General features: G+C 48.8%; 1 protein-coding gene across 5 annotated transcripts in view; it reads left to right on the plus strand.

Annotated features, from left to right (window-relative positions):
* The first annotated feature begins 213 nt into the window (after positions 1-213).
* Positions 214-25,728, plus strand: part of Arap3 (ArfGAP with RhoGAP domain, ankyrin repeat and PH domain 3) — a 29,944-nt gene continuing 4,429 nt past the window's right edge. For 2 of the 5 annotated variants that reach the window (XM_057789141.1, XM_057789145.1), the window contains exons 1-25: positions 214-400; positions 2,679-3,213; positions 3,319-3,380; positions 3,478-3,589; positions 8,794-8,991; positions 9,127-9,196; positions 9,423-9,543; positions 9,640-9,824; positions 9,907-10,013; positions 10,478-10,677; positions 10,790-10,875; positions 11,011-11,193; positions 11,338-11,473; positions 12,063-12,179; positions 12,594-12,741; positions 12,837-12,939; positions 15,210-15,429; positions 16,045-16,108; positions 16,319-16,482; positions 19,994-20,206; positions 20,827-20,932; positions 21,920-22,067; positions 22,325-22,393; positions 23,736-23,810; positions 23,894-24,008. In XM_057789141.1, the coding sequence (XP_057645124.1) occupies positions 2,696-3,213; positions 3,319-3,380; positions 3,478-3,589; positions 8,794-8,991; positions 9,127-9,196; positions 9,423-9,543; positions 9,640-9,824; positions 9,907-10,013; positions 10,478-10,677; positions 10,790-10,875; positions 11,011-11,193; positions 11,338-11,473; positions 12,063-12,179; positions 12,594-12,741; positions 12,837-12,939; positions 15,210-15,429; positions 16,045-16,108; positions 16,319-16,482; positions 19,994-20,206; positions 20,827-20,932; positions 21,920-22,067; positions 22,325-22,393; positions 23,736-23,810; positions 23,894-24,008 (3,520 nt within the window). In that variant the 5' untranslated portion in view covers positions 214-400; positions 2,679-2,695. Of the gene's footprint in view, positions 401-868; positions 930-2,678; positions 3,214-3,318; positions 3,381-3,477; positions 3,590-8,793; positions 8,992-9,126; positions 9,197-9,422; positions 9,544-9,639; positions 9,825-9,906; positions 10,014-10,477; positions 10,678-10,789; positions 10,876-11,010; positions 11,194-11,337; positions 11,474-12,062; positions 12,180-12,593; positions 12,742-12,836; positions 12,940-15,209; positions 15,430-16,044; positions 16,109-16,318; positions 16,483-19,993; positions 20,207-20,826; positions 20,933-21,919; positions 22,068-22,324; positions 22,394-23,735; positions 23,811-23,893; positions 24,009-25,728 lie in introns of those variants that run through there. The other 3 variants (XM_057789144.1, XM_057789146.1, XM_057789142.1) reach the window with 3 other exon arrangements.

A 25,728-nucleotide genomic window follows, 5' to 3' on the forward strand; every position in this document is an offset into this window, starting at 1 on the left:
GTTCCTGTGTCTGCTGACTCACAGCCAACTTCCTCTCATAATACAAACAGGAAAACACACAGGCCAGCACACCCCCAACCCTCCAACACCACACACAGCTGAACACTGGCCTTGCTCTGAGGGGGAAGTGTCTCGGGGAGGGGGGGGGCACGGGAGGGCGCTGGGGAACAGGCTTCAGGGCTGGAGCTCTTGTTACTGCTGCAGGGAGGGGAGAGGCAACCCTCCTACAGGCCACCATGTCCCAGGAAGCGTCAGGGGGGAAAGTCGAGAGAAGAAGCTTCTCCCAAGAATGAAAAGGTTCAAGCATGTATGGTCGCCGTGCTTACCCCAGAAAGGCAGCCTCGATTTGGAAGACCCAGGAAAAGAAACCTAGGCTGGGCGCTTGGGGCAACAGAAGCCGGTGAGCCTCCTCTGCTGGGCTTCAACACCGAGGGAGGTCCCAGCAGAGGGAGTGGTCCTCAGTTCCGAAGGCATTGCCCATTCTGCTCTCATCCCCCATTTAACGGGGTGCCCGAGTCCAGTTCACCGTGCTGGGTGCGGGAGAGGGGCCAGAAGCTTTCAGGCCCCACACCTTCTCCCCCACAAAGGTCCTCTGCAATGCTCTTTCTCCCTCTATTTCTACTCTCTACCCCTATCTCTGACCTGGCCCTCGATCTTAGTCCCTTTCCCAGAAGTTTCTGAGTTCCTACTTTTTGTTCTGGGAGAAAGGAGAGCGCAGACCCCTGATAAGCAAGGCGGTTGGGTAAGGGGACCAAACCACCTGAAGGCGGGCGCTTGCTTGCACAAGGAGCGGCTAGCCCTCGAGCCTTCGGGGCGGGGCTGGGCTGGGCTGTCGGGGGAGGGCTGCGGGGAGGCGGTGCTGGCGCAGCCGGACCCCCGGTCTCGGACAGCGCGGCGGGCACCCGGGAGCTGACGGAGGCCGCAGCGAGGTGAGGACCCCATCCCTCGGGCCCAGCTTCTCAGACTCCACCCCATCACCTCCTCCGGGAACTCCGTGGGCTCCCAGGGCCCTTCAGTGTCGGCTCCCTTTTCCTCCTCTTCTTCCTCCCTGCCCCGACCCGCCCCTCCTTGTTGCGGGGCCTCTGCCCCCCTCCCTCCTTGTCTTCCTCAAAGTCCGCTGTGCCCCACGGGGACACGCCCGCACCTGCCGCCTCCAGCTCTCAAGCACCTCCTGGCTCCCAGACAGTGGCTAAATGCCCTTGAGCCCAAACTGAGTCACCCACCAAGAGAGGGGAATCTGACTCAGGGTCCAAGGCTTTAACGCCCCACTCCCCAGCCGGGCCTGGGAATGGGAGCTAAGCGTAGAGAGACCAGAACTGGCCCTGAGATGGAAAGGGAGTCCTGGGCTAGAACCCAGTAGGAAAGCAGCAGGGATGGGGCCCGCGGTAATAAAGGCAAACAGCAGAGGCCAGGCAAGGGTCAGAGGTGGCCAGAGCTACAGATAGAACTTATGACTTGGTTAGAATATCGGGGCCTGACAAGTTGTATACTACAGAGCAAATACAGAGGAGGGGGACAAAGGTAAATTTTGAGAGATGGAAGTGGAGCCAGGACAAGAACAGGATGGGGGAGAAATGAATTTGAGATGGATCCAGGTTATGGAGCAGGATTAGGGGTCTGCTGGCCCAATGGGGCAGGGCTAGGGTAGGGAAAAGGCAGGCTCAGAAAAGGAAGGTTTGGATGGAAGGCAGGGGAGTTTGCATTGCTGAGTTAGAGTTTGGGTGTCTCTGTGTGTGTTTACACACTGCTGAGTCTGTGTATGCGCGTATCTTCATATAGCTGAGTCTCTGTGTGTGTTTTCACACTGCTGAGTCTATGTGTGTGTGTTTCCACACTGCCGAGTTTGTGTTTCCACATAGCTGAGTCTCTCCCTCTTTCTCTGTGTGTGCGCGCGTGTGTGTGTGTGTGTGTGCGCGCGTGAGTGTGTACATGCGTGTACATGCGTGGGGAACAAAGAACACCTAGGACTAGGACTAGCTTTCCCCGTTGGTCACTCATTTGTACAGCCAGGTTCTCCACCCATCTCTGTTTCCTAGGTGGCCTCTGCCCAGGCCAGGACCCCACACACTGGGATTAGTAGGGGCCTTCTGGGCAGCCTGACCACAGCAGGCAGGATGTGGGGGTGGCCAGGCTAGAGGGACAGGAAGGAAGTCTGAGGAGAAACAATAGGTGGAAGGGGAGGAGGAACTGGGAATGACCAGGATTAGGATGTCCACCCTGAACCTCAGCTCTGGAAACCAGTGTGAGTGGAGGCAATTTCTCCTTCTCCCTCTGTGGCCTGCCCCTCTCCTGTCTTACTCTGCAGCTGGATCTGGCCAGCTCAGTGGCCTCTGCTTCTCAGCCTCCTCACCCTGCCCTGCCCTGTAGCACACTCCAGCATCTTGTTCTGTGCTTACTCAGCTGAGTGCACAGAAAGCAGGAACAGAGCTCAGAGGCAGGCACTTGGGGACCCACACCAGCACCCCTTGCTGCGAGAACGGGCCTCAGTCTCCTCAGTTCCTGTAAGGAGAGAGTCTGTTCTTACCTCCCGGGATGGCTCTGTCCCCAGATCACAGCCTTTGGGCATTCTTCTTTGAAAGAAGACTGGAGGCTGGTTCTCCCCATCCAGGCCTCAAACTTTGGGGTAGGGAGGGGGGATTTCAGCCTGAGCCCTCCCTTCACCCTGCACCTCCCCCCAGCAATGGCCTGAGAGCCCATGGCTGCCCCTCAGGACCTGGACATCGCTGTGTGGCTGGCTGCGGTGCATCTGGAGCAGTATGCAGACACTTTCCGGCGGCATGGCCTAGCTACAGCTGGTGCAGCCCAACACCTGGGCCACGAGGAGCTGAGGCATTTGGGCATCAGTGCTACCGGACACCGGAAACGCATCCTGCGCCTGTTGCAGGCGGGCTCTGAGGGTTCCCTGGATTGCCAGGAGGATAGTACCATGGAACCATCTCCCAGCCCAGCCCCTGATGACCAACCCCCCAAGCCTGTGCCCAAGCCCAGGACAGTGTTTGGTCTTAGTGGCCCTGCCACTGCCCAGAGGCCTGGACTGAGCCCAACCCTCCGGGATCCAGAAGTATCCAGGGACTCAGGGCACAACCAGAGGTCCTCCCCTCTCCATCCTTCCTCCTCTGAGCAGCCTTCTGTCCCGAATACCATGGAGATGATGCCCAATGCCATCTACTTCGGCCTGGAGTTAAGAGGCGGGGCCCAGGCAGCTCAGGACAAGTGAGTTGGTTTGCTACCTGGGAATTTGATCCTGAGAAGAGGAAGAGATCAATGGGGCATGAGGGTTGTCCTTTCCCTTTAATAATCAACAGAATTTCTTTCCAGGACTCCAGACAGTTCCCAGGCCACTGCCCCAACCCCTGCCTTCAGGCCCACAAAAGGCACAGGTAGGCAGGTTGCTAGAGAGGAACTGTGCCCACCTGCATCTCAGACACTCACCTAATTCCCTCTCCCTTTTCACTGCCTCTCTCCTCACCCTGGCAGTGCACATCATGGATCCCGGTTGCCTGTACTACGGTGTCCAGCCTGTGGGGGTCCCAGGAGCCCCTGACAAGAGAGATGGCAGAGGTGTCTGTCAGGACAGGGCTGAACACAGGTGAGTTCTCAGAGGGACAGTGGTGAAGGAAGCTTAAGGAGCAGTTGAGTTAGCAGTGGTGGCTGTGTGTCCAGTTACGCATCAAATGCGCACTGAGCATTCCCTTGGTGGCAAGAAAGCACTAAAGATGCAGGGCATATACAACTGACTCATTTTTGCTCCCAGGCAGCTTGTGACGCAATGGGGCAGACAGACCACAAAAGAAGTATGTAAGCAAATGATACATAATTAAAATTCAAAAGTACTGCTCCCATTCAGCAAATACCAAACACTGAACACTGCTACATGCCAGACAAAGACACTTAGAGAAGTCAGTATATGCAGAAATCTCTTTAAAAAAAAAGTCTCTTTCTTTGTGAAGGTGTATTTTTATTTAATGTGTATGGGTGTTTTGTCTGCATATATATCTGTGTAGTATGTGCATGTCTGGTGCCCTTGGAAGCCAGAAAAGAGTGTTAGATCCCCTGAGACTGGAGTTATAGATAGCTCTGAGCCACCCTGTGTACTGGGAATTGAACGCGGGTTCTCTAGAAGACCAGTAAGTACTCCCAAGAGCTCAGTCATCTTCTTACAGGAAGATAGTTAATAAATGGTTTTGTGTGTTTGCATTTCAAGACAGGGTTTCTCTGTATAGCCCTGGCCATCCTGGAACTCACCCTCAGACCAGGCTGGCCCCAAACTTTGACAGCCACCTGCCTCTATCTCCTAAGTGCTGGGATTGAAAGCTTGCACCACAACCACCTAGCAAATGTTAGTTTTTTATACAATGTAGTAGAACAGGCTTAGAGAGCTGGGGGACAGGGAGTTAGAAAGGTCTGTAGCTCTTCAGTGAGTTGTTGGACCATTAAAAAAATATCCTCTGCGCTGAGGATTGTATTCAAATGCTGTCCTCTGTACACACACACACACACACACACACACACACACACGAGATTGGGCACACAGGTATACAACAGAGAGGGAGGAGAAAGGGAGGGGGAAGAGGGGAATAGAGATAAACATTTGAGTGAAAAGTTGAGGGACCTGAATTAAAGAACTGGCTATGGAGAGTTCTGAAGGCAGTGTATCCTAGGCAGAGGGAATGGTGGGAACACAGCCTGGGGAGATGCAGGTGCAGTGGGAAGGCAGTGGTGTGGCTGGGTCAGGTGGGTGTGACTGAGAAGGGGAGATGGCAGAAGGAAAGGGGCCCCAGGGGTAGGACCTACAGTGGTGGTCACTCTTACATTTAGTGGCATGGGAAGCCACCGGAGAGTTTTGACTTAGATCGTGGCAGGACGTTGTGTTTGCTTTGCTGGGAACGACGTGGCGGCAGAGGTGGCAGGGACTGTTAAGAGTGTTTCCTTGGGGGCAGTGATCTGGGCGAGCCATCTCAGCGTGCAGTGGTGGGAGCAGAGTTGATGAGAAGTGGCTGCATTTTGAGGGTAAAGTGTCACACTGCGTTGGTGCGTGAGAGGAAGATAGCAGCCAGGCATTAACTTTGAGGGCCTCATCGTGAGCCTCTGCTGTCCTCTATGGTAACCACTAACCACATGTGATTGCCGAGCATGTGAACCATGCTACTCTGCACCGAGAAGAGCTGGAAACGTCAAACGTCTGCCAGAACTTACTGCCAAAAAAGTGCACTAGATGAATGCAACGTATATAGAAAGAAATATCTTAGTAATTGTTTAGTGTGTGGGGGTATGTACATATGTGTACATATATGTGTGTACAGGTGCACATGCCCATGCATCCATGTGTGGAGGCCAGAGGATGATATCAGCTGACTATGTATTTTTTACAATTTTTTTTTCTTTTTTTTGAGATGGGTCTCTCACTGAACCTGGAGTTCAGAGGCTAGGTTGGCCAGCAATTGATTGCTAGCGACCCACCCGCCTCTGCTCCTGATTGCTGGGCCACAGAAATTCAGCACGGTGCCTGGATTTTCATGTGTGCTGGGGATCTAAATTCATGTTGTCATGTTCATGTACCAAGAACTTTATCCATTGAACCATCTTTCCAGCCTCTATCTTAGTGATGTTTACATTAATTACATACTAAAATGTTACATTTGGGACATACTGGGTTATATAAAATAGGGACTACTAAAACAAACTATTTTTTAAATATTTTAAAAATTATTTAATGTGTATGAGTGTTTTGGCTGTATGTACATCTGTGCTTGGCTGCATGTATATTTGTTTTTTGTTTTTTTTTTTTAAACTTTTTTTTTTTTTTTTTTTGGTTTTTCGAGACAGGGTTTCTCTGTAGCTTTGGAGCCTTTCCTGGAACTCCCTTTGTAGACCAGGCTGGCCTCGAACTTACAGAGATCCGCCTGCCTCTGCCTCCCGAGTGCTGGGATTAAAGGCGTGCGCCACCACCGCCCGGCTTGCATGTATATTTGTGTACCACTTACATGCCTGTTGCTCTCAGTGACCAGAAAAGGGTGTTGGATTCCCTGAAACTGGTTTTATGGAGGTTGTGAGCCATCATTTGGGTGTTGGGGATCAAACTTGGGTCTTCGGCAAGAACATCCAGTCCTCTTGACTTTGCTGAACCATCTTTCCAATGCCAATATTTCTTTTTTCTTTAAGTTGCTAAATTACATATATAGTCCTTGTTGATTTCTATTGGATAACGCTGTTCTGAGCACATGGAGTGTGGTCTGAGACAGGAAGACTGCATCAAGCAAGAGGAAGGAGACAGACCTGGAACTCTGCTTCAGACATAAAATGTGAGGTGTTTAGTAAATCCAGGAGCCAGCCGGGCGGTGGTGGCGCACGCCTTTAATCCCAGCACTCAGGAGGCAGAGGGAGGTGGATCTCTGTGAGTTCGAGACTAACCTGGTCTACAAGAGCTAGTTCCAGGACAGGCTCCAAAACCACAGAGAAACCCTGTCTCGAAAAGCCAAAAAAAAAAAAAAAAAAAAAAAAAAAAGGTAAATCCAGGAGCCAATGACAAATAAAACTGCTACCACATCTACCTATCATTTGGGTGGGTTATCTGAACAAGAGATTTCAGTATGGAAGCTGTCGGCATTTAGAGGGAGTGTGGAAGGAGAAGAGACCCAGTCCTGAGCCTCAATGCCCTCCTACATCCAGAGGTTTGGGGAAGGGAGTCATTAAATAGACTCAACTGAAATAGTCAGAGAAGGAAGATGATGTCATCGAAGCCAAAGGAAGGACGCAAGGAGGAGGGAGAGGTCAGCTGTGTCCTGCTGCTGAGCGGGCTGATGCTTAGTAAGTCTGGACGGAGAATGGACCTCTGGAATCATGTAGGTCACTGGGGACTCTGACAAGGAGTGGAAGGGATGAGAGCCCGATCAGTGCATTTAAGAAAGAAACCTGTAGGTGGTCGTGCACACCTTTAATTCCAGCACTAGGGAGGCAGATCTCTGAGTTTGAGGCCAGCCTGGTCTACAGAGTGAGTTCCAGGACAGCCAGGGCTACCTACAGAGAAACTTTAAAAAAAAAAAAAAAAGAAAGAAAGAAATAAAAGAAAAAAGGAAAAATAAAATAAATCGAAAGGATTAGAAAATACAGACTATATTGCTGCAAAGAACAAAGACTTAGAATGACCGTTAATGGCAGGAGTGGAGTGAAGCAGTTTTTGTATGGAATGTTGTATGTGTCTGTAAGTGGATAAGGACAATTTGGTGGAGAGGAAGGTGGGAAAATCCGCAGTGATGTCTTTGTGTAGGTGAGAGTTGTGAAATCAAGTGCATGGGGGGAGAGCCTGGCGTTAGACAGGTGTTTATTACAGTCACAGGAGGTAGGCAGAGTATGTGCGTGAAATCGGATTGACGTGGCGCTGAGAGTCTGTGGGACTCTTGTCTGATTGCTTCAGTTTCTCAGTGCAATAGGAAGCAAACAGGGTAGAGTAGTGGTTCTCAACCTTGGTTGTACCACAGCCTGGGAACGTTTATAACTACAGGTGCCTAACTCCCAGAGATTAAAATTTGTGTCTGGGGCTGGAGAGATGGCTCAGTGGTTAAGGGCACTGCCTGCTCTTCCAAAGGTCCTGAGTTCAATTCCCAGTAACCACATGGTGGCTCACAACCATCTGTAATGAGGTCTAGTGCCCTCTTCTGGCCTGCAGACATACACACAGACAGAATATTGTATACATAATAAATAAATATTTAAAAAAAATAAAAAAAATAATAAAATTTGTGTCTGTAATAAAATCCACGGACTGATATTTGTTTAAAGTTTCCCAAGTTTTGTACTGCCGAGGCTGAGAACCGTTGGATTAGTACAGAAATCTGTCCTTTGCAAGAAGATGCCATAGGCAAAGACCTGGAGGATGAGAGAAACATAGCAAATGCGTTTGAGGCAGACAAAATGTGCAAAGACCCTGGAGAATGGAGAGAGTGTGGCTGGACATAGCAAGCAAGGGCAAGGTGGAAGGAATAAGATGAAGTCATGGGACTTCATTTTGCAAGTTCTTGTAGCTCATGCATAGAAATCTGCGTTTATCTTAACTATGAATGGGGCATTATTGAAGTTTCATGTAGAGGAATGCAATGATCTCATTTGCATTTTTCAAAGAGCACTGGTGACTCTGAGAGAAGGGACTGTGGGGGAGGACAAGAATGAGAGCAGGTGACCATTTGAGCAATTTGCTTCATGCCAGTGAAAACCTTTGGGAGCTAAGTCAGGGGGAAGAAAGCCAAGAACATCTTAGAGAAACAATAGCAACAGTAATTATGTGTATATATGTGTATATGTGTGTGTGTGTGTATATGTTGATGAGCTATGAATGACCATGGCAGGATGACATTTGCGCATCTTTCCCACTTCCAGAGGAGAGAGACTGACATTTCCCAGTAAAACCTCCAAATACACTCAGGATGAAGCTTCGTGGCAATCCTTTGGGTTGCTAGCTTCTTTACCCCATTTCTTTTCTTTCTTTCTTTTTTTTTTTTTTTTGATTTTTCGAGACAGGGTTTCTCCGTAGTTTTTGGTTCTTGTCCTGGAACTAGCTCTTGTAGACCAGGTTGGCCTCGAACTCACAGAGATCTGCCTGCCTCTGCCTCCCGAGTGCTGGGATTAAAGGCGTGCGCCACCACCGCCCGGCTTTCTTTTATCCCATTTCTTTACAAAGTAGATCTCGCACCTGCCAGACATGCGATAGGTGCTTATGGATAGGGGTGGGGAACTTACCAAGAGATTGTCAAGAGCACCTAGGTTGACTTGTGTTCCTCTTGTACCCATAATGCTCAGCAGGCCGGATCCGGAGACACGGGAAGATGCTGGCTATGCCAGCCTCGAACTACCCGGGGACACCATCCTTTCAGTACCCACCCATGATGCAGAAGAGACCAGTGATGACCTCATTTCACCCTATGCCAGCTTCTCCTCCACCGCGGATCGTCCCATGCCGCTGCTCAGTGGCTGGCTGGACAAACTCTCACCTCAGGGGTAGGGCTGCTTGGAAGGGAAGGGAGAGGAGAAGGGATTAGAGATAGGTCGGGTACAGACAGGTTCTAGGCCGAGTGATCGCCCACAGCATGCGTTCCCAAACACCTAACTGATCTGGGCCTCTTCCTTCTTCAGAAATTATGTATTCCAGAGACGTTTTGTGCAGTTCAATGGAAGGAGTCTGACGTACTTTGGCAGTGACAAGGTAGGGGGCTGGTGCTGCTACATGGATACCAGGGAGGGAAAGACAGGGAGGGTTGAGAGAGGTTAAGGACTAGAAGGATGGGAAACCTAAGGCCTCAGCTGCTCACTCTCAGCATCTGAGGGAGCTGGCTCAGCAGCTGTAACCATGTATATTTAATGCTGAGCTCATGAGTTTGCTGCACGGAGCTCAGTTCTTGTCCCCCTGAATTCCTGGGCTTTCTCCGTAGGACCCCTTCCCCAAAGGTGTGATCCCTCTGACTGCCATTGAGATGACCCGAAGCAGCAAGGACAACAAATTCCAGGTCATTACCGGCCAGAGAGTGTTTGTGTTCCGCACAGAGAGTGAGGGTAAGGGTCCAAGCCCACTGGGTTAGGGCAGGAGGGAGGCTAGGTTAACTAACACACATCCCACTGGCCTGCTTCTCTGTCCCCACGGCCCACCAGCTCAACGTGACTTATGGTGCTCTACACTGCAATCCTGCCTGAAGGAACAGCGCCTCCTGGGCCACCCCCGTCCCCCTCACCCACCACGACCCCTTCGCACCGGCATGTTGGAGTTGCGTGGACACAAGGCCAAGGTGTTTGCTGCCTTGATCCCTGGAGAGTTGGCGTTGTACAAGAGTGAACAGGTAAAGAGAGCTGGGCAGGAGCTGATAAGCCTGACTTGCCCGTTCTGGACTCTAACGGTGTTGTGCACCCTGACCCTGCTAGGCCTTCTCTCTGGGCATTGGGATCTGCTTCATTCAACTGCAAGGCTGCAGTGTCCGAGAGACCAAGAGTCGAAGCTTTGATCTGCTCACACCCCATCGTTGCTTCAGGTGGGGCCCAGACTGGTGAAAGTCGAGGCTAGGGTCTTCTCAAGGGAGATCACAAAGGTGCAGAGGGCTGGAGGCCTCCTCCAGGGGTTATCAATGGGTAGAGATGACAAGTTCAGTGAGCAAGGTCAGGATGTCAGGAAAGGAAGATGGAATAGCTCGATTGTTCCAGTTGCTTGTCTAGCATGCACAGAACCTCAAGTTCGATCCCCAGCATAACATAAATCAGGCATGGTAGTGTATGCTTCTGATCCCAGTCCTCAGAGCCAGAGGTTCAGAAGCTCAGAGTCATCTTCAACCATATAAAAAGTTTGAGGCCAACCTGCGATAGATGAGACCCTAAGAAAAATTAAGTAAGAATAATAGTTCTGACCCAGAAGTGGCCTCTAGTAGCTCCTGTAGGAATGGCCATTGGGATAGGATGTGGCAGGAGGTCCATGCCTATGGACTGGCTGTCCACCCCTCAGCTTCACAGCCGAGTCTGGGGGGGCTCGACAGAGCTGGGCGGCCGCTCTGCAAGAAGCAGTAACCGAGACCCTGTCTGACTACGAGGTGGCTGAGAAGGTCTGGTCAAACCGGGCAAACCGACACTGTGCAGACTGCGGGGCCTCCCGCCCGGATTGGGCTGCCGTCAACCTGGGGGTGGTCATCTGCAAGCAGTGCGCAGGTGAGAAGTGGGCCTCAGGTACAAATGGAGAGGGGGAGGAGAGGGACTGCGAGCTGGGGAATCCTGGGCGGGATTCAGAACACTCTGACACACGGCTTTCCCATACTTTCAGGCCAGCACCGGGCCCTGGGCTCTGGGATCTCCAAGGTGCAGAGCCTGAAGCTGGACACGAGTGTCTGGAGCAATGAGATAGTGCAGGTGAGGGGTCTGAGGGAAGCGGTGGAGAATGGAGAGGGAGCGTCCAAAAGCAGACTTGGGGTCCAGCTTGGGGATGAGGCTGTCAGGAGACTTTTGAGTTCTGGTCACTCATCTTGGCCTCTTGTCATTCTGTAGTTGTTCATTGTCCTGGGAAACGATCGTGCCAACAGCTTCTGGGCAGGGGCACTACCCCCAGGTGAAGGGCTGCATCCAGATTCAGCCCCTGGCCCTCGGGGAGAGTTTATTTCCCGCAAGTACAAGCTGGGTCTCTTCCGGAAGCCCCATCCTCAGCATCCGGATCATAGCCAGCTTCTACAGGTAGGAGGGACAGGTCGGTGTTCATGGGGGATGGGGTGCAGTCTGTATTGGAATGCCTAGATCTGGGTGGTTGGTAATGGGTGATAAACTGGAGGAGCTCTTGGGTTGTGGGGGAGGCTGACAGAGATCCTTCCTTCCCTGTAGGCACTGTGTGCAGCTATGGTGGGACCCAACCTGCTAAAGAACATGACTCAGCTCCTCTGCGTAGAAGCCACTGAGGGAGAGGAGCCCTGGTCCCCTTCAGTCCTCAATGGCAGCTTGCTTAGTCTTCTACCATCAGGTCATCCTCTCAAGTAACTCCCTATCTCCCTAGGAGTTCCCACACCCAACCTGTGACTCGTTTCTTTCAGGAGGGGCCCATTACCTCATTCTCCTATCTATAGCAATGACAGACTTGGCAGTTTCCTAAGCTCTCAGACTTCCCGAGGTCAAGGGATGAGTGATAAGACCCTGCGGTCACTGCCTAGAACAGAATGTGCCCAGGTTTAGTACCCTACCATCTTGACAGCATCAACCTGCCAGGCAGGTCTCAGCTTCCTGGGGACGTTATTATTGCTGGAATAAGTAGCTGGTTTAATGATTTTTGGCTTCCACTTATCAGACTGGATAGGTCAGGACACTTAAAGATGGCCGTGCTCTGGTGTGCCCACCTAGAACCGCCTGCTGGTGGGTGGCTGGTGGGGCGAGAGGCCTGTCTCTGTCCTTTCCTCCTGTGGCACTCTGGGTAGTGAGGTACTCAGTCCCACTGGGCTGCACTTCATGCTCTTGGTGGAACTGGGTCCCGTAGTCTGGTCCCACTGGATGCATTTTCCAATGGAAGTCCTGCCCTCCTTGCACTGTCCTCACCTGATCCCTTCTTCCCCTGGCAGACTCCTCCCCTGGAGTATACAACGAAGTGGTAGTGCCCGCCTCTTACAGAGGCTTCCTATACTGCGGTCCCATCAGCAACAAGCCTGGAGCCCCACCCCTTCGCAGGGGCCGGGATGGTGAGCAAGCGGGAGCCAGGGGATGGGAGGAGACAGGTTAGGGCTAATGTGTTGCAGAGAGACAGAAGGACAGAGCTGGGATAGGAAAGTGCCCTGGAGTGGACTGGGATGCTGGAGGTCGGTCAGGTCACAGAACTAGATGACAGTCAAGAGATTCTGCTCTGACGTCAGACTATCTGGGTCAAATGTCCACTCTGTTCCCTCCTCCTTGTGTGACTCAGGCATGCTGCACGATGGCAAGCCTCAGTTTTCCCATCTGCCGGGCAATGTTTAAATACAAACCCACTTGCTAGAATGACTGTGAAGATTTCGTAGTATCAGCCATAGGAAGAAGGCTTGGCGTAAAATAAGTATGTGGGAACGGGGACTGTGACACGGGGCTGGTGACAGCTCCTCTATCTCTCTTCCACTTAGCTCCGCCCCGCTTGTGGTGTGTGCTGGGAGCTGCTCTGGAAATGTTTGCGTCAGAGAGCAGCCCTGAACCCCTCAGCCTTCTCCAGCCCCAGGATGTTGTATGTCTGGGTGTAAGCCCCCCACCTGCTGATCCAGGTGACCTTGACAGGTGACACTTCCCTCTCCATTCCAGCTCTTACCAGTAACAACCTGGCAGCACCCTCATTACCCCCTGCTGTCCTCCTGACGTCATCTATCCTTCAGGTTTCCATTTTCCTTCGAACTCATCCTCACTGGGGGAAGAATCCAGCATTTTGCCACAGACGGAGCAGACAGTCTGGAGGCCTGGATCACCGCAGTGGGCAAGGTGAGGAGACAAGACCCCTCTCCAGCAGCTCACAATGTCCCCATCCCTACCCACTCCCACCCTGTTCTCTTCTAACAGGCAAAGTTGGCTGAGTATTATTCTGTGCCAGTCCCTGTGTTTTAAGAAGTGCTCACTCAATGTCTCATTGAATTTTTACAACAATCTTTAGAGGTATTTTTGATGATCTATTTTATGAAAGGAAACACAGCCTTAGAGGTTAGGAATTCATTCGGTTAAGGTCACAGAGCTAGGAGGCAGGGCACTAAAATTCAAGGAACTTCAGCCTGTTATTCTTGCTGCTATCTTCCTGCCCTCTAGTTTTCCAACAGGCAAAAGCTCCTTTTTTCCCCCTTCAGTGAAACAGGGTCTTGCTATGTAGGACTGGCCTTAGACTTTAAGCAATCCTCCTGCTTCTGCCTCCCGAGCCCTGGGATATTAGGCACGCGCCCTCGTGGCCAGCTATAAGTACTTTCATAGATCTTACTTTCTCCATACCTCGACAAGTCGGTCTCTGTATTTGAGCCTCCTTTCCTGGAAGTAAAAAGTTCAGGCTCAGAGCCAGATCCTGAGATCTGAGTCCTACGGCTTAGCCCCAGGAGCTCTTCCATGTCTGCAGGGTGGGTGTAAAGATTCACCCCTAGGGATGAGGGTTAAGTGACATGTGAGGCCCACACACACTAAGCCCTCTCTCTGTGGGCGTTGAAAGAACGGTGGTGGTGACGCTGACGATGACGACAATTGCTCCCATCCTAAAACAGCTTTTCCCCTGAGTTCTGTTCACCTTCAACTTTTCACCCTGGTACCTTCCTTCCCTCCTGACAACTTCTCAGAAAGTTGTATGCAGCCCACTGTTCCTCCTTAACCCCTTGTGGCTGCCTTCCTCTGCCTAGACTCTCCAAAGCTGCTCCCCCTGAATGTCATTAGCAACCTCCCATGTCCAGAGGTCAGGAGCCATCCCTCTGACCTCCCTGTATCAACTCTGCCGCAACTGACACCCCGCTTACCCTGCTGTGGTCTCCTGACTATTTGTTCTATCCATGATAGGGTATGCACAGAGCTCGAGAGGAAGCATTTTGAATCTTTCATAACAGTTTGGCAGAATGATTTTATTTGTTGAATCTAATTATACAAGTTAAGAATTTTTTCTTTTTTCTTTCTTTTTTAGTATTTTTTACGTTTATATATACATATGTCTATTATATGAATGTGTGGCCTGTGTGTGTGTGTACGTGTTTATGTATATATGCATATATGTGTGTGTGTCTATATATATATATATATATATATATATATATATATGAATGTTTGACCTGTATGTATGTATACAGCATGCATGCACAGTGCCCACAGAGGCTGGGTTGAGGATGGCTGTGAGCCACCATGTGGGTGCTAGGAATCAAAACTCAGTCTTCTGCAAGAGTAAACAAGTGTTGGGCTGGAGAGATGGTTCAGAAGTTAAGAGCACAGACTGCTCTTCCAGAGGTCTTGAGTTCAATTCCCAGCAACCACATGATGGCTCACAACCATCTGTAATGGGGTCTGGTGCCCTCTTCTGGCCTGCAGGCATAGAGGCTGAACACTGTGTACATAATAAATAAATAAATAAATAAATAAATAAACCAAGTTTAAAAAAAAAAGTAAACAAGTGTTATAAACCACTGAGCCATCTCTCTGGCCCGTCTTTGCTTCTTCATTTTAATTTTCTAGCAGTTAATTTTTACTGTTTGGATGAAAAATATCAGTGACAGAGTGGAGCTTTATAAAACAAAACCAAAAAAAAAAAAAAAAACCCTCAAAACCAATAGCACCCCTTAGATTTTTTTAACCCATACATCTGGAACAGAATTGCTTCGAGTGTGACTTCAAAACATCCTTTTTTCCATGAAGCCTCCTGGTAGTGTCCTGTGGGGAGGGTTGCCCAAAGCATGACGACTCTTTAGAAGAGCCTCTCCCACTTCACTTAGGGAGCAAGACAAGCTGGGTGGTGGAGGCACACATCTTTAATCCCAGCACTCAGGAGGCAGATGCAGGCAGATCTCTGTGAGTTCAAGGCTAGCCTGGTGTACAGAGCAAGTTGCAGGACGGCCAGGGTTACGCAGAGGAACCCTGTCTCAAAAGCTGAAAAAAAAGGGGTGCAAGACAGCCACATAGGGTCTCCTGTATGCTGGAGCAAACTGAATGAGTTTCTTCCCTGTCTTCTGTTCCTCTCCCTGGACTCCTGTCTTTTCCCTTCTTTCCCTTCCCACCCGTGTCCACTTCTACCTCCACAGTGGTTCTCCCCGCTCAGCTGTCACCAGCTGCTGGGTGCTGGGTTGCTGCGGATGGGACGCCTGTCGCTACGGTCCCCCTCCCACGCAGGCCCGGCTCCTGGTCTCTGGCTGTCAGGGTTCGGCCTCCTTCGTGGTGACCACCTCTTCCTGTGTCCAGCGCCAGGCCCTGGTCCCCCAGCCCCTGAGGACATGGTGCATTTACGGCGTCTACAGGAGATCAGTGAGCAGGGGTGTGGACAGGGCGCAAGGGTGGCCATGGGCAACAGCGAGACGGAACCTTTTTTATTTGGGAATCCTTATGGGAAAGAACAGAATGTAATAGCAGATCTAGGGTCTGAAGTCAGACTACCTAGCTTTGGACCCCATTCCCATGAGTTCCAAGCTTGTGTCCTTGGAGGAGTTACTCAACTTTTCCATGCCTTGGATTTTTAATCTTAAAATGGACTACAGTAAGACCTTCCTCCAAGGACTAGAATGAGGTTCAAATAAGGAAATACTTAAACACTTTTATCACAGAACCTGGCAGGAAGCAACTTGTAAGTACTCAATAAATATTATTTGCTGGTTGGGGACTAGGACGAGGGACTATGTGTGTGTCTTCACTGTTGCCTTCCGGAAGAAGAACATGCTAGAATAATGCAGTGGGACTCTGGGAACAACAGACCTGAGTCTTAACTCAGCTTTGCCCCTTTTAGCAAATTATTTAACCTCTGAGCACTCGTATATCACTAGTGTGTAGTTTATCCGTGGAGCATTGTTTGTAAGGCTGCTAACCTGGCACCTACATACCTATGAGTCTTCACTATGATGATAATGTTCAAGGATTCTTCTTTAGGTGTGGTCTCTGCAGCTGAAACTCCAGACAAAAAGGAGCACTTGGTCCTGGTAGAGACAGGAAGGTAATGTTCTACTTATCTGTGACCCTTTGAACTCAGCTTCCTCCCACCCCTTCCTTCCCGCTTCCTCAAAGTTGCTTCCCCTGTTTAGGGAACTATCTAGGCTTGGTGTTGTTGCCCCCTGCTGGTAGCTCTGGGAAGTCAACTCCTTGTGTTCCTCAGCTTCTGTCTGATCTCTGGAGCAGGCTCTAACTCAGGTTTCTTGGGTCTCAGGACCCTGTATTTGCAGGGGGAAGGCCGGCTAGACTTTGCAGCGTGGAACACAGCCATTGGGAGTGCTGCTGGAGGGGGTGGCACAGGGCTGCAAGAGCAGCAGATGAGCCGGGGCGACATCCCGATCATTGTGGACGCTTGCATCAGTTTCGTCACACAGCATGGTGAGTGGATGCCGACTGACAATAAGCCAGTGGGGAGGGGTTGGAGAAGGCCAGTGTGTGTGTGCGTGCGTGCGTGCGTGCGTGCGTGTGTGTGTGTGTGTTACCTGGAACGCAACGCCAGCTGGCCATGTGACTCTCTGAGCCTTAGTTCCCTCATCTATTAAATGGAACCATCGGTCCCCATTTTCCAGTCTAGTGTGACAATGAGCTGGTGCTTGTCAAGCAATGAGTACAGGGCCTGACAGGCTGTCCCTGCTCAGAGGTGACACTGGTAACAGAGGGTGAGAGGGACACAAGAAATGTGAGGATTCAGAGAGGTGGTGGACTGAGAGGAGGCGTCTATGAGGCAAGGGCTAAACTGGGCAGGACGAGATACCCGAAGGTCTGAACAGAATAACTCTATGGAAGAGAGAATGTCCAGGACTCTTGGTCTTTGTGGAGTCTGGCCTAATGAATCTACATCCTGTATAAACGTTTTTTAGGAGGCTGGATAATGTAAAAGAAAAATTCTTAGGACACCAAGGTGGTTACAGAATCTGGGTTCTATCCCCAGCATCAAAACTAGCCAAGGAACCAAAGGAAACAACTGGGCCTACTACAACTATTCAGTAATTTGAGGTAGAAGGAGTCTAAGCTCAAGGCATTAGGTTATGAAACAAGTTCAAGGGCTGCATAAGCAACTTAGTGGGAGCTCATCTCAAAATACAAAAAGGGCTGAAGGTATTGATTATGGATAAGAACCCAGAAACTCTGGGTTTAATCCTAGTATTGAAGGAAAAAAAGAGGGCTGGAGAGATGGCTCAGCGGTTAAGAGCATTGCCTGCTCTTTCAAAGGTCCTGAGTTGAATTCCCAGCAACCACATGGTGGCTCACAACCATCTGTAATGAGATCTGGTGCCCTCTTCTGGCCTTCAGGCATACATGCAGAAAGAATATTGTATACATAATAAATAAATAAATATTTTTAGAAAAATGAAGGAAAAAAAGAAAGACACCCTTATGACCAAACAAAGAGTTGTATTTTACCAGTCATGGGCGGTGGATGGATAGTGACTAATCACATTCTCCCCGCTTTGGCCGTGACCTCATCCAGTGATCCTACACTCACCAGCTCCTCGCTCCTTTTTTAGCTTCCCTAGTATTCAGTCTGAAGCCTCAAGAGAAGGCCCGAGGTGGACACACCTTCCCCTCTAAGGTCTCTGCATTGCAGTACTCATTTGATAGCTGTTGGTTCGGATGCTACCATATGGCTGTCGGCGAGGAGGCTGGGGGAACAGGGAAGGCCCTGCGAGGCTCACAGGCTACTGGGAAAGATGGGTATTAAGAAAACAAACATCATCAGCTCTCGTTATTTGCAGTAGTTATGTTCTACAAAGCCACTGCAAACACTTAATTACTTGAATACTGAATATCAGTCCCAGGGGAGAGGCCGGATGAGAGTCCTCTGAACTTCTGGTCACAAGGTTTTTACCAACCAGTTCACAAAACAAAAACAAAAACAAAAACAACAAACAAACAAACTTGTTTGGCATGTTTTGTTGTGTAAAGGCAGTTTATTTAATATATATGGTTGATTCAATGACACTCAGTTCAAGGTCAACATCAGCACAAACAGACCTGAATGAAACTTATTTAATGTTCTCTGTAAGCCACATCACAGGGTCATCATGCAACAATCTACATACTCTGGAAAGGGCGTTTTCACCAGCGACATCATCAGCAGAAAGAAAGGAACACATGACTAAATATTTCATAAAAGGGATGTGGCTGGGGCCACAGCTCAGTGGCAGAGTATTTGCCTTGTATGTGTGAGGCCCTGGTTTCCATCCCTAGTTCCTCAAAAATAAAAAAAAAGGTTATTTATTAATAACCTGAGACCTTAGCTAGGAGTATGTGTGTGGGAGAAAGAGCTGACTTTTTCTTTACTCTGTCTATGTTACAAGTTAACCAGAAGTGCACAGGCTCTCTGTAGCCACAGTTTCTATGTCTGTATACTCAGCCAACTAAACACAGAAAATTTGAAAGCAGTTGTAGTGACTATATATATATATATATATATATATATATATATATATATATGTCATTCTTTACATCATATTAGGTATTATAAGCAATCCAGAGGTAATTTACATAGGGTTATGTGTAGTGATATTTCATTTGTATTTTAATAAATAAAGCTTGCCTGAAGATCAGAGAATAGAACAGTCACACTGACTGGTCAGCCTTATTGACCAGGCAGTGGTGGCACACACATTTAATCACAAATGAAATATCATTATAGTTACATGTAAATGCACCACTTCATATAAGAAACTTAAGCTCCCTTGGGCTGGAGAGATGGCTCAGTGGTTAAGAGCATTGCCTGCTCTTCCAAAGGTCCTGAGTTCAATTCCCGGCAACCACGTGGTGGCTCACAACCATCTGTAATGGGGTCTGGTGCCCTCTTCTGGCCTGCAGACATACACACAGACAGAATATTGTATATATAATAAATAAATAAATATTAAAAAAAAGAAAGAAAGAAACTTAAGCTCCCGCAGGGCAGGGAATTTGGACTGCTTTCAGTCTCAAGAGGGAGGGGGAATGGAGTGGGGGGAGGGGGCGATGTGTGGGAGGAAGGGGAGGGAAATGGGAAATGGGGAGGAGGCGGAAATTTTAATTAAAAAAGAATAAAATAAAGAAAAAAAAAAGAGGGGCTGGAGAGATGGCTCAGTGCTTAAGAGCATTGGCTGCTCTTCCAGAGGTCCTGCGTTCAATTCCCAGCAACCACATGGAGGCTCACAACCATCTGTAATGAGATCTGGCGCCCTCTTCTGGCGTGCGTGCATACAAGGAGGCAGAATGTTGTATACATAAAAAATAAATAAATAAATCTTTTTTAAAAAAAAAAGAAAAAAAAAAAGAAAGAAACTTAAGCCTCTATAGAGTTTGTCATTTGTGGGAGGACCACTGAATCCAATCCCCCATGGATACTAAACAATGACTTACTGATGTTAGGGTTACAGATAAATTTTGTTGATCAGGTGAATGTGCAATTTTAGAGGATGTGGACAATGCAGTCAACCATATTGTGATTTCTTTTTTTTTAATAAATATTTATTTATTATATATACAATATTCTGTATGTGTGTATGCCTGCAGGCCAGAAGAGGGCACCAGACCTCATTACAGATGGTTGTGAGCCACCATGTGGTTGTTGGGAATTGAACTCAGGACCTTTGGAAGAGCAGGGAATGCTCTTAACCTCTGAGCCATCTCTCCAGCCCCCATATTGTGATTTCTTAGAGTATTTCATAAAAATAAAAGTGGGAGCTACAGCCTGATGGTTATGCCATGCATGCCGGTGAGGTCAAGAAAGGACTTTCCAGCAGGGAGTTGAGAACCAAGACTGGTCTAGCAAGTAGCTGAGACCAAGCAGCCACATAGCATGGGGATGATCATCAAGGGGCTGCTGGGTGGGTGGTGTTCTGTCTTCACGTAATATTGAACAGGGGCTATTGGTTATTTTCAGGGCTTCGACTGGAAGGTGTCTATCGGAAAGGGGGTGCTCGGGCCCGCAGCCTGAAACTCTTGGCTGAATTTAGGCGAGACGCCCGGTCAGTGAAGCTCAGACCACGAGAACACTTTGTAGAAGACGTTACTGACACACTCAAACGCTTCTTTCGAGAGCTTGATGACCCCGTGACCTGTGCTAGGTTGCTGCCTCGTTGGAGGGAGGCTGCAGGTACTTCTGAGACTCCCCTGGGATCTCCATTTTCTTCTGTCAGTATCCCCAAAGCTCTCCTGTGGAACTGGTGCATGAGCCCCCTCCTCAACATTCCCCACCCTGGCTGATCTTGGCTTGGGGAAAGTCCTAGTATGCTTTCTACTAATGTGATGAACATCACGATGAAAAGCAACATGGGGAGGAAAGGATTTATTTGTCTTAACATTTCCACATCACAATCCATCTCTGAGAAAAGCTAGGACAGAAAGTCAAGCGGGAATCACGGCAGAAAACTGCTTACTGGCTTGCTCCCGATGGCTTGCTCAGCCTTTTTTCTTACACCTGTCCAGGGATGGCACTACCCATAGTGCACTTGGCCCTCCTGTATCAATCATTAATCAAGAAAATGCTCCCACAGACATGCCCACAGGCCAGTCTGACGGAGACAACTCGTCAGCCGAGGCTCGCTCTTCCCTGGTGACTCTAGCTTTGTGTCAAGTTGACAGAAAATGTCACAGTGAAGAAGGAGGCAGAGAGAGAGACATCCATGCTGGGTTTGTTTCTCAGAAAAATCTCTGCTCTCAGCCTCCATTCTCTCTTCCTGGTTCCTCTCCAGCTCTCCTCTTCTCTATCCCTAGAGCTTCCTCAGAAGAATCAGCGGCTGGAGAAATACAAGGAAGTGATTGGCTGCCTGCCTCGAGTCAACCGCCGAACACTGGCTACCCTCATTGGGCATCTCTATCGGTCAGTACCGTCAGGCCTTCTCAACTTCCTTTCCTGATCCTTCACTCTTTAAACCGATGCCACGATCTCATTCATTAATCAGTTTCACGAACAGCTGTTATGTGAGGGTGACAGCTCAAGGTTCAGAGAATGGATTTAGGGACTATAGAGACTTAGGTTTTAATCAGGTCTTCCATTCTAGCCATGTGACTTTAAGTTAGTGTCTAAGTTAGGGTTTCTATGGCTGTGAAAAGGCACCATGGCCACAGCAACTCTTATAAAGGAAAACATTTCATTGTGATGGCTTGCTTGCAGTTTCAGAGGTTTAGTCCATTATCATCTTGGTGGGAAGCAAGGCGGCAGCTGAGTTGAGAGAAGTTACAACAGAGAGTATAAGCTCTTAGGGCCTGAAATATTTATTATTGCCCTTCACATAAAAACTGTGCTACTTGGGGGCTGGAGAGATGGCTCAGTGGTTAAGAGCATTGCCTGCTCTTTCAAAGGTCCTGAGTTCAATTCCCAGCAACCACATGGTGGCTCACAACCATCTGTAATGAGGTCTGGTGCCCCCTTCTGGCCTGCAGACATACACACAGACAGAATATTGTACACATAATAAATAAATATTTAAAAAACAAAACAACAACAAAAAAACCCTGTGATACTTGCTCCAGTAATGACCACCCATACCTTAACTATGTCCCTGAGATAGTCAAAGCTCCTTGAGGTCAATGCTTTCTTGTTCACTGACCCCAGCACTTAGCCTAGACCCTAGCATACAGTAGAGGGGGGTAAGTGCCTGCCAAGTTAACGAATGTGTTGGTAAAGTGGTGAGCATGGACTGGACTCAGGACCCAGATATTCATTCTCTCTCCTCTCCTCTCCTCTCCTCTCCTCTCCTCTCCTCTCCTCTCCTCTCCTCTCCTCTCCTCTCCTCTCCTCTCCTCTCCTCTCCTCTCCTCTCCTCCCTTTTCTCCCCCCCCCACCTTTCTCTCTCTCTCTCTGCAGGGTGCAGAAGTGTGCGGCTCTAAACCAGATGTGCACACGAAACCTGGCCCTCCTGTTTGCACCTAGTGTGTTCCAGACGGATGGGCGGGGGGAGCATGAGGTGCGGGTACTTCAGGAGCTCATCGACGGCTACATCTCTGTCTTTGATGTAAGGCTTTCCTAACCCTGCCGTACAACCCCTCCACCTCACCCCTGTGGACTCAGCGTCTGGACTCTCATTCCAAAAGCCCTTCCAGAGTCCTGAGCTTCCTTCTCCCACTACTTCAACCCCCAGCGTCCTCTCATCATTGATTCCTGGCTCTTCAGGCCTCTGACCTTCTTCTCCAGTTCCCCTTTGACCTTGATATGTGCCCCACTTCCCTCCTTTCCTAGCAGCCCTGGAAATAACTTTTGGCCCTTTTGCAGATTGACTCTGACCAGGCAGCTCAGATCGACTTGGAGGTCAGTCTCATCACCACCTGGAAGGATGTGCAGGTAACTTGCCCTGCCTTAGACTGCTGAGTGGGACGGGAGGGACGACATCACCATAGGAACCGAGCCTTCTGTCTGCAAAGCTTCCTTTCAGCCTGTCTTCCTGCACATTGACTCTTGGCTTTTTGGTAGATGGGGAATCCCCAGAGCAAACTGCTTTGGGTAGTGTATTTGATCATCTATTCTACCGTGAGGATTCTTCAGTATTTCACTTTCTCTGTGGTACTGAGTACTAAAACAAGGGCCTCACAGAGCCTAGGCAAGCAGTCTCTCACTGAAATACATCCCCAGCACCCTATTTCTAAGTGCAGGAGATCTCAGGAAAGCCAAATTTAGTAGCCCATGCCTGTAATCCTAGCACTTGGGTTGTGGAGGTAGGAGGATCAAGAGTTCAGCCACAGAGACCTCTGCAGGTCAGGGATGGGAATGCAGCTCAGATTATATACTTGCCTAGTATGCATGCAGCCCTCAGTTGGATCCACACAGCACCACACATAAAACTGAACATGGTGGTAGCACATGTCTGTAATCCCAGCACTCAGAAGGTAGAAGCAGGAAGATCAAAAGTTTAAGATCATCCTCAGCTACATAGTAAGCAGCGTCAGGCTGGATCTACGTGAAACCTGTCTTGGAGTTCAAGGCCAGCATGAGTCCTTGGGGGATATGGGGTGGGGCAGGAAGAATATTGTTTAAAATACAATAGCAAGTACTGTTGAGGACATCCTATGTTCCAGGAATCTCTAATCTCATTTTAGCACCACACAACTCCATTAAGTAGGTAGTCTCATTTTTTTTTTTTCAAATAAAGAATTGAGACTCTTGAGTCACTTCTTCGAGATCATAGTAGGTGAGTGGCAGAGAAGGGACATAAGCAGTCTTTTTTTTTATTTTCTTTTTTTTATTTTATTTATTTTTATTTATTTAATTATTAAAGATTTCTGCCTCTTCCCCACCACCACCTCCCATTGATTTTCGAGAGAGGGTTTCTCTGTAGCTTTGGAGCCAGTCCTGGAGCTAGCTCTTGTAAACCAGGCTGGCCTTGAACTCACAGAGATCCACCTGCCTCTGCCTCTCAAGTGCTGGGATTAAAAGTACACCACCACTGCCTGGCTGACATAAGCAGTCTTGACTGCAAACCTCTTCTTGAAGCCACTGCATCACACTGTCTAAGGTGGCACCACATGAGGCCAAACCTGCAGTCTACCAGTTCTGGAGCTCAAGTCAAAGGCTCAAGGCATGCTGGGAGTGAGGGCTGGAAGGAGACTTTTGTTGGGGGAGCTACAAAGAAAGCATTCTTTCATCCTGGTGTTTTCGTAACCTCTATGTCCTCCTTTATCTCCCCTAGTTGTCCCAGGCTGGAGATCTCATCATGGAAGTTTATATAGAACAGCAGCTCCCGGACAATTGCGTCACCCTAAAGGTCAGTCTTTTAGGGACTGGAGGGGAGGGGAGAAGGGCAGGTGCAATGGTCTAATCAACATGGTTTCTTTTTGGGTATGTTAGGTGTCCCCAACACTGACTGCTGAGGAGCTGACTAACCAGGTGCTGGAGATGCGAGGGACAACATCAGGGACAGACTTGTGGGTGACATTTGAAATTCTTGAGCACGGAGAGCTTGGTGAGCATGATCACACATTTGTGTGTGTGGACATATGACCAAGGTTATCAGTGACTTCCCTGTTGCCAGATGTCATGGCCATTTTACTAAGTCAACTCATCCACATGAGAAGGTGTTCCCATAGCGGATGGATTTTTTTTCTCAGTCTTCTCTTAGCTTCAGCAAAGGTTTCCCCTCTATCTCAAAGGAGGCTCCTTTTCCTTGTTTGCCCTGATTGAAGTGTTAGAAGAGCCAGAAGTCAATACTGGGCCATTTTTTTTTCTTCTTTTCTACTTAAATTCTTCCCCATGGCTTTAAATACCATTAACTGACACTCAAACTAATTTCAGTGAGCTGGAAACTCACTATGTAGATGAAGTTGGCCTTGATCTTATGGAAATTCTCCTGTTTCTTTCTACCAAGTGCTGGGATGACAGGTATACCCTAGCATGCCTGGCTGACAGCCCACATTTTTATCTCCGGTTCAGATCTCTCCTCTGCACTATAGACTTACATATGCAGTTGCCTGGTGACACCGCCATTCCCACAGGCATTTCAGTACTGTCATTTCCTCCCTTGCTAGGCCCCTCCTCCATTATAAAGCCCAAACTGTTTTCTAGCTTTTCTTTTTCAGCAAATAGGACACAGTTCACTCAGCTCTCAGGTTCAGAAGCCTAAGGGTCCTATGCCCACCCCTCTTCATCTTCATACTCAATGCTGCAATTAATTAGTCCTGCTGATTGCATTCATTTTTCTCCATCTCTGTTGTTTCCACCTCCCTAGTCAGAGTCACCATTATCTGTCTGTCTCCCAATAGGAACCACTGAACTGCATGGCTCTAGACTGGGGAGGGCTGGACAATGTTCCGCTTTTGCCTCTCTACAATCTGTTTTCTGAAGAGCAGTCAAATGAACATTTCAAGTATAAACCAGATCACACGATTCCTATGGTTAAAACCTTCCGATCGGTTCCTAATGAATTTGTGATAAAACTCAAAAGTCCTTATGGCCTGCAAACCCTTGAATGCATGGCTGCTAGTTATTTCTCAGAGACCATCCCACATCAGCCATTCTCTATCTCCTCTGTCTCTTTGCCAGAGCATAGTACCCTCTCTCCACCATGCTGAGGACTGGACATAGGTGTCTGAGGATGGAAGGCAGGCGTGCACCACCAAGTTCCGTGCATCCCTATTCAGGCCACACTGACTGTTTAGTTCCTCCAAGAAGACTTTCTTCTTTTTTTTTTTAAAGATGTATTTATTTATTATGTATACAACATTCTGTCTGCATGTATGCCTGTACACCAGAAGAGAGCACCAGATTTCATCATAGATGGTTGTGAGCCACCATGTGGTTGCTGGGATTGAACTCAGGACCTTTGGAAGTGCAGCCAGTGCTCTTAATCTCTGAGCTATATCTCCAGCCCCCGAGAAGACTTTCTTTTCTTTCTTTCTTTCTTTCTTTCTTTCTTTCTTTCTTTTTTTTTTTTTTTTGATTTTTCGAGACAGGGTTTCTCCGTAGCTTTTGGTTCCTGTCCTGGAACTAGCTCTTGTAGACCAGGCTGGCCTTGAACTCACAGAGATCCCCCTGCCTCTGCCTCCCGAGTGCTGGGATTAAAGGTGTGCCGAGAAGACTTTCTTGACGCATGGCATTTGTCTTACCTTTGCTCCTATAAGATCCGACCTGAAGGCTGTGGTGGTTCACACCTGTAACCCTAGCAGTAGGGAGGCAGGGACACGTGG

This window comes from Chionomys nivalis, chromosome 14, assembly GCF_950005125.1.
Source record: "Chionomys nivalis chromosome 14, mChiNiv1.1, whole genome shotgun sequence".
Taxonomy (NCBI): domain Eukaryota; kingdom Metazoa; phylum Chordata; class Mammalia; order Rodentia; family Cricetidae; genus Chionomys; species Chionomys nivalis.